The 11,791-nt window shown below is 33.0% G+C and overlaps 1 protein-coding gene across 1 annotated transcript; it reads left to right on the top strand.

Moving 5' to 3' along the window:
* Positions 1-335: 335 nt before the first annotated feature.
* Positions 336-2,156, top strand: LOC149423827 (cilia- and flagella-associated protein 99-like). The gene is made up of 2 exons (XM_089631900.1): positions 336-589; positions 1,235-2,156. Exons 1-2 carry the CDS (start codon positions 336-338, stop codon positions 2,154-2,156), a joined length of 1,176 nt encoding a protein of 391 aa, XP_089488026.1.
* Positions 2,157-11,791: the final 9,635 nt, after the last annotated feature.

Consider the following 11,791-nt stretch of genomic DNA (forward strand, 5'->3'; position numbering starts at 1 on the left):
CATAGCGCCATTTTTTTAAATATCGCCTATCATCCAGCAGTGGATGGACAATTTCGTGTTGCAAAAAAATATTTTTCGTTGGTTAGTTGCTCTTTTGGCCACCTTGACTGATCGATTCGAATTTTTTGTTCGAATTTTTTGAATAGTTGCCAAAATAGAAGACGGATTTCCATCTTCTCTAGGCGCATACTATGTGGGTACTATTTTCAGTAAGACGAATTTTGAAAAAAAAATTGGAACTTATTTAACAAAAGCGTTTGACAGTATCCAATTTGCCAAAATAAAACAAATCGATTACAAGATGTGAATGTGCGGTTTCGAAAATATTGTTGAAAATGTCAGTTCTGTTTAATCTCGACGCAATTAAATACTTGGCTAACCTCTGCACTAAATTCGAGAAGACAAACGATCAATCACCGCACGAGTATGTGAAGCTCCTCATCCAGCACAATGAAGGGGACGAGAACACAGCGCAGTACTTAGAAATGTTTCTGGAGCTCTACAAGCATGATCTCTTCCTCACCGCCATGTCCACAGCCATCTACAGCAAGATGAAAGGAACGGAGAAAATGTACACCAAGATCATTCTGTTCGGGATCTTCTTTAAATTTGATGAATACTGTTATCGCAAGTATTTATTCAACATTGAGTTCTTGATTGGAAGTAAGCTGATGAAGTGTTTAGTAGATTTTTTAACGAAGGTTGACTTCGTATTGGTAACAAAGAATATCGCACAATACGTTTATGATATTTCATACGTTACTGAACACGTCATTGGCCCACTTGTTAAATGGCTCCCATATATCCAAGAAGCTTTAAATGATTACCGAAGTTTTCAAAAACAAGGAGCTTTGAAAAATATCAAACCTCCTACTGTTCCTATGAATATGAGAGTTTTATCTCACATACCCCGACTAAAAAAAGATTTATACACGCAACTGGAACCTGTCAAAGAAGAAACAAAGGTTGAGGTGGGAACGCTAGCTGAAGTTCACGAAAGAAATTTGAAGATTTTATCGAAAAATAATAAAAATAAAGCTGAAGGACACTTATTGGAAGCTTTAAACCTAACTGGAAAATATGCTGAAACATTCAAATCGACTAAATATGTTGAAACAACTGAGAAAATTAAATTAGAAAGGAAAAGTCCCCCACTTGTTCCGCTTAAGATGCCAAAATATTCTCAAACTATTAATCCAATAAAAACAACGGTGTCTTCTCTTTTGCGTTTTAGTTCTAATATAATAAAGGAACAAGAAACTGAAATTAAATGGATGGAAACTCTTTGTTCCGGGACATTCGATTCTTCTGTTTTAGATGCACTTGAGGAGGAAAAACGGATACAAAATGAAAAGGATAAACTCAATATTATTGAGAAAAAACACCTAAAGGGTCTTCTTTCATACGAAGACGCCATACTTGCAAAAGAAAAGTTGATAAAAAAGAATAAAGAAAATTACGAAAGCTTTTTAGAAGAGAAACTTTCATGGCAAAATAAGTTAGAGGAATGGAAAAAGAAGGAGCAGGAAAGAATCAAAATTATTATAGAGAGCTCTCGTGCATTTGAAAAAGCTATTAAAGAAGCTAAAGAAGACGTTTTAAATACTAACAAGGATATTGCTAAAGATGTTCGAGATAAAAGTGAAATGTTAAAAATATCTGTCATGAAAAAGAAACAAGAAGATTTAGAAAAACGTTGTAATATGATTCAAGAGATTAAAATACTGCAAGCTCTAGCCAAGGCAACAAAGAAAGAAAAAACGTTTGACTCTACTGAAACAGTTGGACTAGGGTTGATGTGTGAAATGTCCTTGACTGAGCTTAGAGAGCGACTGTCCATTTTGAAGATTAAAATGAAGGAAGATCTTGAAATGAGAAAGAAATTTGTAAACGATCTTAGGGAAAAGGCTAAGGAGAAAGAGCACAGGGCGCAGAGTATTATTCATGAATATTTGGAAGATAAAAAGTTGAGAGAGAAACAAAAACTTCCTTTAGGTATCAAAAAACCAAACTGTTCGCTAAATGAACTAAACGATGAAATATCGCAACTGAAAAGAAAATTGGAGGAGAAACGTCAGTTGAGGATGCAACTCACGAAGAACATTCAATCAAAAAATGTCGATTCATCTTCTCGTAAAGTAATGTTTGATTGTTAACGGATTGCCTTTATTTGTTTTCTCGTCTCAAAGCATACAAATCTTATTGTTAATCAACGAAACATACATTCATATTATAAGTACCTACCTATAATATTAAAATAATTTGATTTTATTTCTGATCATAAAAAAGAAAAAAATCGGTTACAAATCTCAGAGACAGCTTTACTCCAAGCTAAAATAAATATAAATAGCAATACATAGTGCAAATAAAAATAATTAGAGAAACGTTAAATGGGTTTCACAAAGGCTTCAGTAAAATAGTTTTAAATATTTGAAAATTGTTTGGTTTACATTCATTCCAGTGTGTAAGCTGTTATCCCTTCGTTCCAGAAAAATGCTAGAATATTATTTGGGGTCTGAACTCTCGCTTTCGTGCACACAGACCAAAGACAATGTGTTTCAGCACAATATATGTACGTATGACTTATATATTTGAATTTACATAACCCATTTAATATTTAAATGCGAAACGTTAAAAATGAGCTCGGCTCAATCTTGGTCAGCTTAATTAAGCCGTCCTAGCCGCGTGAGGAGAGTGGTCGGAATGTGCCCATGCCCGGGTGACAGATTTACCTCTTCAGTAGCGGAGAGGGTCCAGAGATGATGAAGAGAGGCCAGCCTGGGCAACTGGGCAACTACTGGCTACTTGGGTATCAGGTAGGTGGGTACTGGGCTGGGTAGGGCCCCGGGCCCTCGGCTGCGGCGTGAGAGAAAGCGGCGATCATCAGGAATAACTGAATAACTCAAATGGGACATGTTTATAACTTAATTTGTATTGACAGTCCATAAGCTCGGTTTATGGTAGTTTTATTCTAAGAGATGATTTGATTTCACGAAGATTATTTCAGACGAAATAAAAAATGTATTAGCCCAAATGACCACTTAAAATTGATGAAATAATATTTTTGAATCCGTTAAGCAACCGGTGATTGGGGATTTGCTCGGCTTTTAACTGTTAAATTACTATGATTAAAAACGCTTTATTACTATCTTCTAATTCATTATTTTGTGACGGGCCCATTCAGGCATTATAATAAAATGGCTTTTCACCATAAATGAACAGTTTTAGCATTGGAAGTTGTCAATTTGCTTCGAAAATGCGGATGTATTGCAATGTTTACGTTTTGACGCACTCAAAAAATACGATTCTTATGAAATAATTTTTTATTACATTATAAGTTTTACATATGGTTTTTTGTTATCATTACATGATATATATGAAAACATCTCCCAATAAATTTGTCTTAATTGACCATACATTTTTGGTTCCCTGAGTGTATCGTAAGAATTGTCCAAAGTTGATTTCTTAATATAATGCTCTCAATACGTAACATTTTGTTTTCACATTCGCTAAATTTTACAGCTGTCAACGGAAATAAAGGAAGATATTGCAAAATCTCGCCACCTTCTCCTTTCCGAGCTTTGTAAGTTATCACAATCTTTTGAACTCAAAAAACTTTAACAAATTACTCTTAATAATAATAATTTAATAGAATCGTATGTATAGTATTGTATAACACTTATATCACTTGTATAACATCGTTATTTAGAAAAATCACCTCAAAAATGTTATAAAAGTTATAAAAATATTACTTTCTAGGCTTAATCTAACTATTTACAAACAGAAAACATAATACTTTCTCGGAACGTCACTTCAAATAATTACACTTTATTAGAATGTTCAGGTTTGTGACTTCAACTTACAATTTTACACACAGAGGATAGTATATTAAAAACACCGCACTTCTACTGCACGATTTTAGAATTGCTATTTAATTCTCTATTTCTCTTAATATTACATTTATTTTTCATTTTTAGGTTTGTAGATTTTTTTATAAAATTACCTTTAAAAACTCTTCTTACCCAATAGTTATTTTTTTTACCAATTTTAGTTCAATTTACATCTAAATTCTGTCGAGTCTGTGAACATTATTAGTTTACGTGGAAGTATGTTACAGGCTTTAGGTCCTGACGCTCCGAAATCACGCTACCGAACTCAGAATAGGTTACTCTTCAACTACAATCATTTTGTACATAATAGTATTTTTATGAGATCTCACCTGTCATCGAATGTGGTCTGACTGTCTAAAAAGATGAGTTTTAAGTTTATCTCTATTTTTTGTCAAGTCTGTTATAATTCTTAGATCATGTGGCAGTTTAATCCAGGCTTTAGGTCCCGATACTCCCTAAGCAGTAAGACTCCGCTCCTGACACTCCGTAGTTTATAATCGAAGTATTTTGTATATTTATTTATTATTGGGATCTTATCTAACATTTGGACGTAGTCTGATCAGCTTATCCGAAGTCGAATATCAGCCCCTCGAGAGCTCAATGTACTTACTCCTCTTGAGGCGATTCAGCCCGGGCTTCGAATTATAACTCACTCTCTCGAGCATTATTTACTATGGCCGCTAAATGAAATTTGCCAACCGACTCTTTGCTCCCCGGACGACAGGACTGGAGACTGGATGTGCGACGTTTTAATCAGCGTTACGGGCGGAACGTGTTGTTTTACAGCGCTACTAACGCGCAATCTTTGGTTTATTAATGTAATAATTTAACTCATACATTCTAATGAATTATTTAACAATTTTATACTAAATGATTCGATTAGAATTATGTTTTTAATATGCAGTTGATATAAACATTATCTCGCCTTGAAGTGTTCTTTTAAGATTCTATCAACACTGTGTTGCAGAGTGTTCTATTCATGTATTTTGTTGAAACACACTTTTTATCTAGTTAAATTAAATGTACTGTGATTTAATGTTCTTATAAATAGTTAGTTACCATAGTTCAAAACAAAAAACCTAACTTTTAATAAAAATAATGACAATAATTACATCATCCGTATCTAATGTTAAATGTCCCAATCAGTGCACCCAAATGTTCACAATGTAATGATATTCAAAACCAAGGTAGGAAAGGAACAAAATCAGGAAGTAATTTCTGACATTTACCTTTTATTAACAAACTTTAACTGACCCATACAAAACTAACCGAAAGATTTGAGTAGGATTTGCGGTGTTTGTTAACAATGTTTGTAAAGAATAAAAATAAGATATTTTTCTTAAATTTATAACATTCGCAGACTTACCCCATTTAAAAAAAGTCGCTTATTATTTGTTTACAAATAATATAATTGATGAAGGAATTCTTCTGCCACCTGTTCACAAATTAACATTGATGGGTGGTTATTGCATATTTAAAAACAGTTAATTTATTAAATGTTTCAGTAGATAGGCATGTACATTGTACATTACAGAACATGAACAATTTGTAATAAAATAAACTGAGAAATTTACCTTATTCCTTATCTTCCAAAAGTGAACAAAATATCAAAAGATTTTCTGTCTGAAATAACGGAGGGAATCTTGGATTATTTTTATGAACTTGCTGTGTTTTTTTAATTATATTAACGGCCTCCGTGGTAGAGATGCAAGGTTATCGACTAGCAATTCGAACGTCACGGGTTCAAATCCCGGCGTGCGCATGTAAATTTTGATGAATTTGAATTACTTCACAATTTATTAATTTAAAATTATATATAGTATACTTGTGGCACGTTCCAGAGGAACATGGTGTGAGACCACCATTCAGAATTGAAACATTGCTTGAAATAGTTTAAGCCTTGTTTAGTGACCAGATCTGAATAGCCAAGTACTCTCCCACTTTTTACTTCCCCATCTCCTTCCCCTCCTCTCTACCTTCAGCCTCACAAAATACCCCAATTGGGGATGCCATAGTCTCACTGGCTCCTGACGGTTGAGAGCAGTTGGGATTCTTGTGCGGTATTCACATAAAAACGACATAAAAATACAATTTGAGATTTAGTTTGAGTCGTTATTTTTTACGTATTAATTAAGCTAATTTTTTAATTTTTAAAATATGTTGTAATAATTTATTTTTTTAGTAAATACAAAGTTTTTAGTCAAGATTTAGGCTTGGGCCTTCAAAGTCTTGGATTATGGATTTTCTGTTTCCCCAAGAAAATAATATATGACAATTTTTTAAAAATTAAACCATTTTTGCATTTTACTTTATTAGTTACGATATTGTATGCAGAAGCCAGTACCATCAATCGCCGCCCTTCGGCATTCCTTGGACTCATTCGGTTGGGCGTCTTATTCACGTTCGGCTAATAAAAAGTTATCACCCGCGATTAGCATAACCGGTGGTGGATATGCGCAGTAATAATGGCAATAAATAAATATCAGCCAACAGTCCAATCGACCGGCCCTACCGTCCTAACAAATGATCGGCGATTACCATGGGGTGCTAATTATTTCACAGGGCACTGCCTCCGATCTTTTATTCCCACTGAATTAAAATAACACTTATAGCGTATCGTATTTAAGCCTGATATCAAACCTCTTCACAGTGCACGTACTCTACAGAGTACGTGCAAGACAGATAGAATGCCAATAACAAATAACACTGTCGATTCTCATTTAGGATATTTTCATGAATAGGTTGTGTTCAGTATTCTGTTTACTCCCTGATATGTATTATGACAATACTCTTTTAGAGTGCTGCTTGCGTGTTGTTTTCCCTTTTCTGTACAGTGTAAAGACAGGATAATTATATTGCCACCCCATTGTGATGCGGTTTAAGGTAGGGCCTATAGGAAGGGTTTTATTAATACCGGATTATAAAAAGTTGGAAAAACAGATTCCGGTAGCTCGTTCCACATACGAGCCGACCTACAAAAAAAACGAGTAAAAAAACGATCCATTCTCATGAAGGCATCATCAACAGTGAACGGGTGTTTCACCGGTGCATCGGGGATCAATGCTACCAGCTCCTTAAAGCAGGGTCAATTAGAATACCTATAGAACAGACTAAGCATGCCTTCATTACATTAGAGACGGCAATCAATCTGTTACCAACGGATTGTCAATCAGAAGAACCGCCCTCCTTTGCACAGAATCAAGTACTAAGTACGTTTATCGAGTATTTAGGGGCTACTTCCCAAATTCATTTGCAGGACGTAGGTACTTATGAATTATACAGGGTTAGCAACTAGTTACTATTAAAGAATCTGCTTGCCCTACTTATACAATACGTCCAGTTTCTTATTTTTATCTATTGACTTTATCGTACTCGAAGTTCCTAACTTAGGATGGTAGAATTAATATGACATGTATGTTTATGATTTGGTGGTACCAAGTCCATTTATTTAATCTATCACCCTTTTCCGTTACAATTTGGTCAGGTTTGAACGAATCTTGTTTTACGTTCTAAAAGCTGAATTGTATAATACTTAAAACCTTATCGATTTTTGTGTTTAGCTCATGATTTTGAACTGTTTCTTATATTTGTGTCCATAATCTTATTGAATTCATCCTAGTTTAATTATTCCTGAGAAGATTGGTTTATTTTAAATCCTCACACAAAACGGTAAAATGTTTAAATTCCTTCTGGGTCAGCGCTCTAAGGACGCAAGACCCAAATAGTTTAAGTCAATAATAATCGATGTTGATTGTTAATCTGACTTCATTAAACGAAGCCTCGTTCTCCTCACTGATTAGTTCCTACTTGTGGTATTCTAATGTCTATTTAATGTGAGTTGTTTACTATACGTGAAACGTTAATCGCTTTTGATGTGTTCTTTATTAGCGGTAAGATGGAGCCATTTGATAGGTATTTGTATTTGATCGGTATTTAGATTTTTATTATCACCATGGACTTTTGACATTAATTCTTCCCCGATCGCTTCTCCAGTCTTCGACTGAATATTTATAGAGAATAGTCCACCGCTTTTTTGGATTATATAGATATCTGCGACGGTTAAAGAAATGTCGTTTCTCAAGAGTCGATTACGATTATTTGTAGATAGGTAAAGTAGGTACTGAAAATCCAATCAAATGAAGTAATGTGTTTTCATATTCGTGTAATGAAATTAATTGTCAGGTTTGAAGATACCGAAATGGTTAACGCAATGATAAACATTTGATTTTTATTCATTTTCTCTGCGGGAATTGAATGAGTTTTAACATATCTTACCCGTAGAAAAAAATGTCGTTAATTGGATTTTTTAAACGAAAAGCGTTTGATTCTGCGGAAAATTAATATTTTTCATTAAATAAAAACATTATTGCATTCAACGTAACATTATTTTAAATTGAAGACATTCACTAACAAAATTTGATCTGTAAAATACCAACGCTTAAATATTATCAAACCTGGCATTTTATAATATACTTTCTGACGTGTACCCGGCGATGCTCGGGGACTTATAAATGATTTGGGGTAAAGTTGTGAGGTTGTTAATTTTAGGTTGTAACAACTGGGTGCATTTTAAAGGTTGAAATTACATTATTGTAATGTAATAAGGATTAGTTTCTCTTTTCACTCAACCATTCATTTCCAAGTCTATACATTCTCCGTACACCTCCATCTTCGTCCATCACATGTCTCCTCCGTCTAATTTTACCATAAAAAAATATTTGATTCATATCTTCCTCGGGCTTCCCCGACTTTTTATATCATTCGCTTCATGTAGTTTCATGAAATCTACATTGTTGGTGTTAAAAACTACACTATGTTGATTGTAACTCGACTCAGTATCTCATTATAGTGCAGAATGCGCTAAGTCTTTCTTGAGCGTCCCGTCATTTTATTTGTAAAAAAATACCTATCAAACCACACTCTATGCACTCCTAACACTAATAAGAACACATTTTGAAAGTTTCATTGCAATTGGATAAATAGCATAGGAGGAAATATTCATTTTTATGTATACATAAGATAGATAGTGTGTTGAAATTTTATTAACTTACTACCCGTAGTGATTATGAAATAAATAATTCTTATGATTAAATTTAATAAATTTATATAAAATCTGATCTCACAAATAAATCATTGAACTAATGAATGCATAATATCTATCGATACGACCAATGTTGTTTTGATTTTTTTCCGTTTTTGTGGAAACATATCTTATTTCAATAGAATTAAATCAGGCATTATCTAAAATACAATATTGATTTCCTCTTAATGCATATCAAATAAATCTGCGCGTTAAATAAAATTTATTCAGATCTCTACCTATAAAATGTCACATACGAACACAAATGGTTAATGATAATAACTAACGTTCTAATACGATTTAACTATCACTCTTGCAGGACAACTTTTGATCAATGTAACATTGATTATGAATTGTTTTATTTCAAAATAAGATTTGAGTTTATTACAACAAAATTTCTTAATTATTTTTAAATCATTCAATTGAAGTTAAAAACACATTTAAATATGTTGATTATCGAGTTTTCAACGTCTTACACATCCAAGTTTTTTTAGTGTAACCACATAGACTAAACATCAATGAGTAACCATTAATATGAAATAGCAATTATATATATACGTAAATATCCTCAAAGGATAATCGGACTCACCAGAACCACGACAAAACTGAAAAAACAGTGATGCAAATGATAAAAACTTTCGGGACGTCAAAAGACTCTAAAAATCTTTACAGATATTGGGTTTCCGAACAATGATGAAACAGACTTCACACGCAAAAACTACCAAGGATCATAAAAATAAAAAAAATACCGGAATATTGAAAACACTGACTAATAATTGCTGGGGCAACTGACGAATAATTAAAATTCACGCTGATGTCGGGAGTGTTTTCAAATTGCTTATAACAGATTTGTCTAACTCAAGGAACACCGGCTAGTAAAACCCAAAGCAAAATAGACCAATACTTTCAAATTTCCTCAATTCACCAAAGCGCTGCTTCCGTATTGCTAGGCTTATTGAACCAAACAACACGTAGATTCTGGAAAGTAGTCCAAATCTGAAATTTATTCCAATTTAAACCGCATACGCATGCAACTCAACAAATTGCCATAGTTCATGTTCATGCCCGTCCGGTGCGCAGTTCGTGCGCACAGCAACGTATGGTAAATTGTTGAAACGTTGTAGCATTGCATGTTGTGTTGCTAATTGAAATTGTACGTGGCTTTTATGCTCTTTAGTTAAAAAATTACAAATTTACGAAAATAAGTTTAATTTAACAAAACAAAATAAATTTCAAATTCTCCAAAATAGGGCAATGAGAACAATCCTCAGACGAAATAGATATTCAAAAGTAAATAAAATGTTAAACGAACTAAATTGGCTAGCGGTGAAACAGTTGTTGACCTTGAACACGATGATATTTGTACACAAAATAGTAAACAACCTGCTACCCAAATATTTTTCAAATAAAATTGTATACAACAAGGACATACACAAACATAAAACAAGGACATGCAATGAAATCAGGCTACCAAAAAAGGATTAGGCAAATACTCAGAATAGTATACTATATAAAGGGATGAAATACTATAATGCGCTGCCGGAAAACCTGAAGTCTGCACCAATTGGAAAGTTCAAGATGTTGTGTAGGAGGCACATCAAGCAAAAAAAATATAGTATATTTACACGTAACAAATTAATTAGTAATTTGTAAATTTAAATGTACAAATTAATAAAATAAAATGAAAAATACAAAAAAAAAAAATTACGTGTACCTGAAAAAAATCTTGCAATTGTGAACTGGGTAACAAGAATTTTATTAAATTCGGTTGTCTAACAAAAAAATTACAACTAACTGCTTACTTAAGCGAAATCAAAATGGTGGTATTTTTCAATCCAGTTAACACCTCTGTGTAATCGTTTGCTTCTGGTGATCAACTCTGTGATAGGCGATCCACACCTCATTATTCATCTCCTCAATGCTATGACCAGACTAGACCGGTGGAAGCAGAGCTACCATCATTAGTATCGAGCCGAAATCAAAGGTTTTAATTGATGCCAATCTGGTTTATAGGAGGTTCATTAAAATGGTTCAAAACGTTTCAAAATTTATTTCGGTGGCTCGGATTATGATTTTTTTATTCACCGCTCTTAAAAATGTCGCTGTACCTATTTCGTTAAAGATAGTACTAAAATATTTAAATATTATGATTTCTGTGCTTGAAAATATACTCGATAGATATTATAAAGTTATTTACCCTCGTAATCTCGGCTTTCAAACATTACTAATTAACGTCTCTTAAATTTTACATAACTGATAAACAACCGTTAATTTGTGGTAAATGGTTGTTTATCAGTAGTTTTAATAATTAAGTAATAGTAGTAATTTTCAACACGTTTATTACTAAGGGGGTTAAAATTAAATATAATTTATCATAAACAAACAAATAATGTTTTATAATAAAAACACAATTTAATCCACGTTTTTTATTAATTTCTCAAACGCGAAGAAAATACGTCATCATAAATATTGTAAAATAGTGTAAGATGATTTGCTAAAAACTCACTTGAATCAGGCATATTGATGTATCAGACTCTACATATAAACAGAATAATACAAAATATGTCATTTAAAAATAGTGTTTTGTGATATAATATGTTTTGTGGTTCGAAAATGCAACAAATCTGTAAACATATCGAATAAACCTACAAATGTATACAGGGTGTTAAGGGACGTATTTGACTTACTTACTTTCTGAAATAATGTCAGGAATTACTGGTTAAAGTAAGTCAAGTACGTCCCTTAACAGCCTGTATATATAGCTAGTAGTTTGTGAACAGTAGACAAAAAATATTTCTATTTTTCTCTTATTTAACAAATC

This window comes from Hesperophylax consimilis, chromosome 5 (genome assembly GCF_061612785.1).
Source record: "Hesperophylax consimilis isolate HC1 chromosome 5, BYU_Hcon_1.0, whole genome shotgun sequence".
In the NCBI taxonomy this organism is placed as follows: Eukaryota; Metazoa; Arthropoda; class Insecta; order Trichoptera; family Limnephilidae; genus Hesperophylax; species Hesperophylax consimilis.

What these genes read in the sequence shown, in the direction of transcription:
- LOC149423827 (XM_089631900.1), top strand. Translation starts at nt 336, where the DNA reads ATGTCAGTTCTGTTTAATCTCGACGCAATTAAATACTTGGCTAACCTC. An exon ending in ATGTACACCAAGATCATTCT is followed by an intron (nt 590 to 1,234) that starts GTTCGGGATCTT and finishes TTTGCGTTTTAG; the next exon opens with TTCTAATATAATAAAGGAAC.